This window comes from Cervus canadensis, chromosome 11, assembly GCF_019320065.1.
Source record: "Cervus canadensis isolate Bull #8, Minnesota chromosome 11, ASM1932006v1, whole genome shotgun sequence".
Classification (NCBI taxonomy): Eukaryota; Metazoa; Chordata; class Mammalia; order Artiodactyla; family Cervidae; genus Cervus; species Cervus canadensis.
The window spans coordinates 77116450-77123721 of NC_057396.1; the positions used below are offsets into that span (position 1 = coordinate 77116450).

Below are 7272 nucleotides of genomic sequence, written 5' to 3' on the forward strand. Positions count from 1 at the left end.
GGATGATGAAAAAGTTTTGGGTAGAGATAGAGGCGATGGTTATACAACATCGTGAATGTATTTAATGTCACTGAACTGTGCACTGACACAGGGTTAAAATGATAAATATTACATAACATATATTTTACCACAACTTAAAAAAGATTTCAGTGGGGAGCTACTTCTGGGTGATTACAACAACAAAAGAGCTGTTGAAGAAGTGAGATGCTGAATTTGGAGGGAAAGATGGTTGGAGTTGAGGAGGGAAGGGAGAGACGCAGAGCCGAGTGGGTCAGCCAGCAGGAGTCCTGAGTCCTGACGTTCGGCTATCCTCAGGGGCAGCGCCTGGACCATTAGCAGGCCCGAGGCATGGACCACGTGGAGGATGCAAACCAGACTGGGATGATGATTCACTTCCACTTCCGCCCCTTCTCCAAACTACCTGAGGTTCAGATGCTGATTTTCGCGGCCTTCCTGATCATGTACCTCGTCAGCGTCAGTGGCAACATCTCCATTTCGCTCATCATCTGGACCCACCGCTCTCTGCACACCCCCATGTACTTCTTCCTGGCCAACCTGGCGGCTCTGGAAACCTGCTACTCCTCCACCATTGCCCCTCTGACGCTGGCCAGCACCCTGTCCATGGGGAGAACCCTCGTCTCCCTGGCTGGCTGCGGTGCCCAGATGTTCTTCTTCATCTTCCTGGGCAGCGCCGACTGCATCCTGCTGGCCGTCATGGCCTATGACAGGTTCGTGGCCATCTGCCACCCTCTGCGTTACAGCCTCATGATGAGCTGGCGGCTGTGTGCCCGATTGGCCCTGGGATCCCTGGTGCTGGGGTTCGTCTTGGCCATGCAGCTGACTGTGCTCATCTTCCGACTCCCCTTCTGCAGCAGCAAAGACATCGGCATGTTCTACTGTGACGTCCTGCCCGTGGTGAGACTGGCCTGTGCAGACACCCGGGTCCACGAGGCCATGCTGTTCGTGGTTAGTGTCGCTGTCCTCACCCTCCCCTTCCTGCTGATCACCCTGTCCTATGTCCTCATCGTGGTCGCCATCCTGAAGATCCGCTCTGCAGAGGGGAGGCACAAGGCCTTCTCCACCTGCTCCTCCCACATGACTGTGGTTCTGACCCAGTGTGGAGGTACCAGCCTCATCTACCTGTGCCCCAGCTCCAGCTACTCTCCGGAGAGGGGCCAAGTGGTGTCCGTGGTTTACACCTTCATCACCCCTATGCTGAACCCCTTGATCTACAGCATGAGGAACAGAGAGCTTAAGGATGCTTTCAAGAGAGCAGTGATGCGGTTCCTGTGGTCCTAAACACAACAAACACTCTGGATGCTCCTCTGTAACACGGTGGACTGGAGACAGACGGGTGTGCTCTCTGAGAGATGGGAGACGGGGGTAAGTGGTCACAGGTTTTGCAGTTACTTCTTCCTGCTTATATTATTTTCAAGAAGTCCTTTTTCCTTTGTAAGGAAGAGATGGAAACAGTGGAAACAGTGGCAGATTTTATTTTTGGGGGCTCCAGAATCACTGCAGGTGGTGATTGCAGCCATGAAATAAAAAGACGCTTATTCCTTGGAAGAAAAGTGATGACCAACCTAGACAGCATATTAAAAAGCAGAGACATTACTTTGCCAATAAAGCTCTGTCTAGTCAAGGCTATGGTTTTTCTAGTGGTCATGTATGGGTGTGATAGTGGGACTATAAAGAAAGCTGAGCACAGAAGAATTGATGCTTTTGAACTGTGGTGTTGGAGAAGACTCTTGAGAGTCCCTTGGACTGCAAGGAGATCCAACCAGTCCATCCTGAAGGAGATCAGTCCTGGGTGTTCATTGGAAGGACTGATGTTGAAGCTGAAACTCCAATACTTTGGCCACCTCATGCGAAGAGCTGACTCATTGGAAAAGACCCTGATTCAGGGAGGGATTGGGGGCAGGAGGAGAAGGGGACGACAGAGGATGAGATGGTTGGATGGCATCACCGACTCGATGGGCATGAGTTTGAGTAAACTCTGGGAGTTGGTGATGGACAGGGAGGCCTGCCTAGCATGTTGCAGTCGATAGGGTCACAAAGAGTTGGACACGACTGAGTGACTTAACTGAACTGAACTGAACTGAAGGAAGAGATGTTTTTAACAGAACATCTTATCTGCTTGTTCTCTTCCCCATTCTCTGTCCATTTCTCCTCTCATTCTCTCTCTCTTGCTTGTACACACACACACACACACACACACACACACATAGATGTTCACTTATCTCATATTATCTCTTTGTGCCTATCCGTGGTTGATATGGCCTGAATATTTGCATTCTTTCCAAATTCACAGGTTGAAATACTAATGTCCAGTGTGATGGCATTAAGAGATGGGCCTTGGACAAGAGGGGCTTAGTCAGGAGGCCAGAGACTTCATGAGTGGCATCACTGCTTGTATGAAAGAGACTCCTCAGAGCTCCCTAGTGCCTTCGCTGTGTGAGGGTACAATGAGAAGTCTGTGACCTGGAAGAAGGCCTTTACCCAGCCAGGCTGGTACCCTGACCTCAGACTCCCAGCGTCCCAGTGAGAAGTAACTTTCTACCGATGGTAAGCCACCCCGTCTGTGCTATCTTGTCACAGCAGCTCGAATGGACTAAGACTCTAGCTAAGTACGCCCACTGCGGGAAAACGGCTTTGTTCAGGAAGCCCCTTGGTGTAGAACTGAGGCAGTGTTGGTTCACATCTGGATTCAGGTAAAACAAAGCCAGTTCTGTGAAGACAAACACTGGCTGGAGACAGTGAGGAGGGAAAAGGACTCATTCACACGACCCTGGTCAGTCTGCGTAGGATGAAAACCATTGTGATGATGGTCGTTTGTCTCACGGAAACGGCAGCAGAACACAGATACCCTGCTATCTTTGTGTAGAGGAAGCTTATTCATTCTTCTACCCCCTGATTATTGAGGAACTGATTCATTCCACAACATTCAAGGAGACATTAAACAATGAGTTATTGAACTCTACTGTGTACTTTTGCTCACCTGGTAAAGAATCTGCTTGCAAAGCAGGAGACCTCGGTTCGACCCCTCAGTTGGGAAGACCTGCTGGAGAAGGGAGAGGCTACCCACTCCAGCATTGGGCTTCTCTGGGGGCTCAGACAGTAAAGAATCCGCCTGCAATGCAGGAGACCTGGGTTTGCTCCCTGGGTTGGGAAGATCCCCTGGAGAAGGAAGAGCTACCCACTCCAGTATTCGGGCCTGTAGAGTTCCACGGACTGTACAGTCCATGGGGTCTCAAAGAGTCGGACACGACTGAGCGATTTTCACTCACTCACTCACTCACTCACTCACTGTGTACTATGCTCCCACCTGTGGTAGGTAGAGCAGGAAATAGAAAGGCAAGTAAGAGGAAGCTCCAGCCCGGAAAGAAGTCAAGTCTGGCTGTAGCTGGGACTTCTCTGGTGGTCCAGTGGCTAAGACTGTGAGCTCCCAATACAGGGAGCATGGTTTCGATCCCTGGGGGAGAAGCTAGATTCCACCTGCTCCAACTGAAGACCTCCAAGCAGCAGTGAAGATCGAGGATGCCCCGCGCCACAACTAAGACCTGGCGTAATAAACGAGCAAACAATAACGGAAACCACGATGACAGCAAAGGCCAAGTGCTGTCCCCGCAATGCTCTGAGCCACCGAAGCAGGGTCAGTGACGGGCATCCAGGCTCGTTGGGAGGGGGCGGGGCACCTGGGCCACAGGCTCAGGCCCGCGCGTGCGCAGAGGGGCGGGGAGGGCGCTCCTGGGGGACCCGGCGGGCACGGCGCCCACCGGCCGTCGTCTCTGCGCCTCTGCTCCGGCCGCCGAAGCTCCAAGGGGCGCCGCAGCAGCGTCCTCTGATTTTCTTTCTTTTCTTTTATTTTATTTTATTTATTTATTTTTTCAGTGGGTTTTGTCATACATTGATATGAATCAGCCATAGAGTTACACGTATTCCCCATCCCGATCCCCCCTCCCACCTGCCTCTCCACCCGATTCCTCTGGGTCTTCCCAGTGCACCAGGCCCGAGCACTTGTCTCATGCATCCCACCTGGGCTGGTGATCTGTTTCACCATAGATAATATACATGCTGTTCTTTCGAAACATCCCACTCTCACCTTCTCCCACAGAGTTCAAAAGTCTGTTCTGTACTTCTGTGTCTCTTTTTCTGTTTTGCACATAGGGTTATCATTACCATCTTTCTAAATCCCATATATATGTGTTAGTATGCTGTAATGTTCTTTATCTTTCTGGCTTACTTCACTCTGTATAATGGGCTCCAGTTTCATCCATCTCATTAGAACTGGTTCAAATGAATTCTTTTTAACGGCTGAGTAATATTCCATGGTGTATATGTACCACAGCTTCCTTATCCATTCATCTGCTGATGGGCATCTAGGTTGCTTCCATGTCCTGGCTATTATAAACATCGGGGTGCACATCGATGAACATGTGATGAACATCGGGGTGCACGTGTCTCTTTCAGATCTGGTTTCCTCAGTGTGTATGCCCATAAGTGGGGTTGCTGGGTCATATGGCAGTTCTATTTCCAGTTTTTTAAGAAATCTCCACACTGTTTTCCATAGTGGCTGTACTAGTTTGCATTCCCACCAACAGTGTAAGAGGGTTCCCTTTTCTCCACACCCTCTCCAGCATTTATTGCTTGTAGACTTTTGGATAGCAGCCATCCTGACTGGCGTGTAATGGTACCTCATTGTGGTTTTGATTTGCATTTCTCTGATAATGAGTGATGTTGAGCATCTTTTCATGTGTTTGTTAGCCATCTGTATGTCTTCTTTGGAGAACTGTCTGTTTAGTTCTTTGGCCCATTTTTTGATTGGGTCATTTATTTTTCTGGAATTGAGCTGCAGGAGTTGCTTGTATATTTTTGAGATTAATCCTTTGTCTGTTTCTTCATTTGCTATTATTTTCTCCCAATCTGAGGGCTGTCTTTTCACCTTACTTATAGTTTCCTTTGTAGTGCAAAAGCTTTTAAGTTTCATTAGGTCCCATTTGTTTAGTTTTGCTTTTATTTCCAATATTCTGGGAGGTGGGTCATAGAGGATCTTGCTGTGATTTATGTCGGAGAGTGTTTTGCCTATGTTCTCCTCTAGGAGTTTTATAGTTTCTGGTCTTACATTTAGATCTTTAATCCATTTTGAGTTTATTTTTGTGTATGGTGTTAGAAAGTGTTCTAGTTTCATTCTTTTACAAGTGGTTGACCAGCTTTCCCAGCACCACTTGTTAAAGAGGTTGTCTTTTTTCCATTGTATATCCTTGCCTCCTTTGTCAAAGATAAGGTGTCCATAGGTTCGTGGATTTATCTCTGGGCTTTCTATTCTGTTCCATTGATCTATATTTCTGTCTTTGTGCCAGTACCATACTGTCTTGATGACTGTGGCTTTGTAGTAGAGTCTGAAGTCAGGAGGTTGATTCCTCCAGTTCCATTCTTCTTTCTCAAGATTACTTTGGCTATTCGAGGTTTTTTGTATTTCCATACAAATTGTGAAATTATTTGTTCTAGTTCTGTGAAAAATACCCTTGGTAGCTTGATAGGGATTGCATTGAATCTATAGATTGCTTTGGGTAGAATAGCCATTTTGACAATATTGATTCTTCCAATCCATGAGCATGGTATGTTTCTCCATCTGTTTGTGTCCTCTTTGATCTCTTTCATCAGTGTTTTATAGTTAACAAATTGAAAGATAAAAACCATATGATTATCTCAATAGATGCAGAGAAAGCCTTTGACAAAATTCAACACCCATTCATGATTAAAACTCTCCAGAAAGCAGGAATAGAAGGAACATACCTCAACATAATAAAAGCTATATATGACAAACCCACAGCAAGTATCACCCTCAATGGTGAAAAATTGAAAGCATTTCCCCTGAAATCAGGAACAAGACAAGGATGCCCACTCTCACCACTACTATTCAACATAGTGTTGGAAGTTTTGGCCACAGCAATCAGAGCAGAAAAAGAAGTAACAGGAATCCAGATAGGAAAGGAAGAAGTGAAACTCTCGCTGTTTGCAGATGACATGATCCTCTACATAGAAAACCCTAAAGACTCTTCCAGAAAATTACTAGAGCTAATCAATGAATATAGTAAAGTTGCAGGATATAAAATTAACACACAGAAATCCCTGGCATCCCTATATACTAACAATGAAAAAACAGAAAGAGAAATTAAGGAAACAATACCATTCACCATTGCAACAAAAAGAATAAAATACTTAGGACTATATCTACCTAAAGAAGCGTCCTCTGATTTTCTTCTGACGCGTATCACAGGCCTCAAGGGCAGAAACCGTGACCAGAAGTCACAGGAACCTGAAAGGTCATTTTAATCTGGAAGACAAGAACCCGAAAGGATCTTCTTTGGTTCACTTGCAGAGTCTTGCCGCCCCTCGTATGTTGTTCTGCAATGGTCTACGAGGTCAATATCTGCAGGACACCAGTCCTGGCCAGTACTAGGTGTTTGGGGGAGATAAACATGATACGGTCGAACAGATGTGAAGAACACGTACTGACCAAAATAAAACGAATCGTTCACTGCGGGTTTGTTCAGTGCCTGTAACGTGAACACTCGTCGTCATGACTGTCCAAGGTGGGGATGTTACGTCGCCCTGTTTCTGAATTCTGTCACCACCAAACTCTTTTATTCCTTGGAACCTCTCAGGAAATGTTTTATCCTGCCAAAACTACTTTGGAAAATGCTGCCGTAGCTGATCCTGACTGAACACCAAAAGGGTGATTTCACTAGTGACTGCAATACTCCAGGAGCTTTTCAATTCCCCAGCCTCTTTGAGCAAATAGTGTCGGTAGGAGTTAGCAGCCTTTTCTAGAGATTGAATAAGCAGTTAATGATTGCCATATATCAACGCACTCATCATCACGAGAACGCATGAGATGCGTGTTATCATGATCTCTGTTTACACACGAGGAGACTCAGACACAGGGAGGATAAATATCCTGTTCAAGGTCACATGGCCAGGAAACGTAGAACTGAGCTTTGCCCTAGGCAATGTGGTTTCAAACCCTGGGCACAAAACCACTGTCTCTCCCAGCATCGACGATGGTCCTGTGAGAACTTGGGAAAATCGCTTCATTTTTCTGTCATTCAATTCATTTCAGCCTCTCAGTCGTGCCCGACTCCCTGCGACCTCATGGACTGCAGCACGCCAGGCTTCCCTTTCCACCACCAACTCCCGGACCCTGCTCGAACTCATGTCCATCGAGTTGGTGACGCCATCCAATTACAATTGCCTAATAAAATGAGGACA

General features: G+C 46.9%; 1 protein-coding gene across 1 annotated transcript; it reads left to right on the plus strand.

Annotated features, from left to right (window-relative positions):
- Positions 1 to 348: 348 nt before the first annotated feature.
- On the plus strand, positions 349 to 1299 carry LOC122449396 (olfactory receptor 10V1-like). Its single transcript, XM_043480899.1, has one exon. It carries the CDS (start codon positions 349 to 351, stop codon positions 1297 to 1299), a length of 951 nt encoding a protein of 316 aa, XP_043336834.1.
- The last annotated feature ends 5973 nt before the right edge of the window (positions 1300 to 7272 follow it).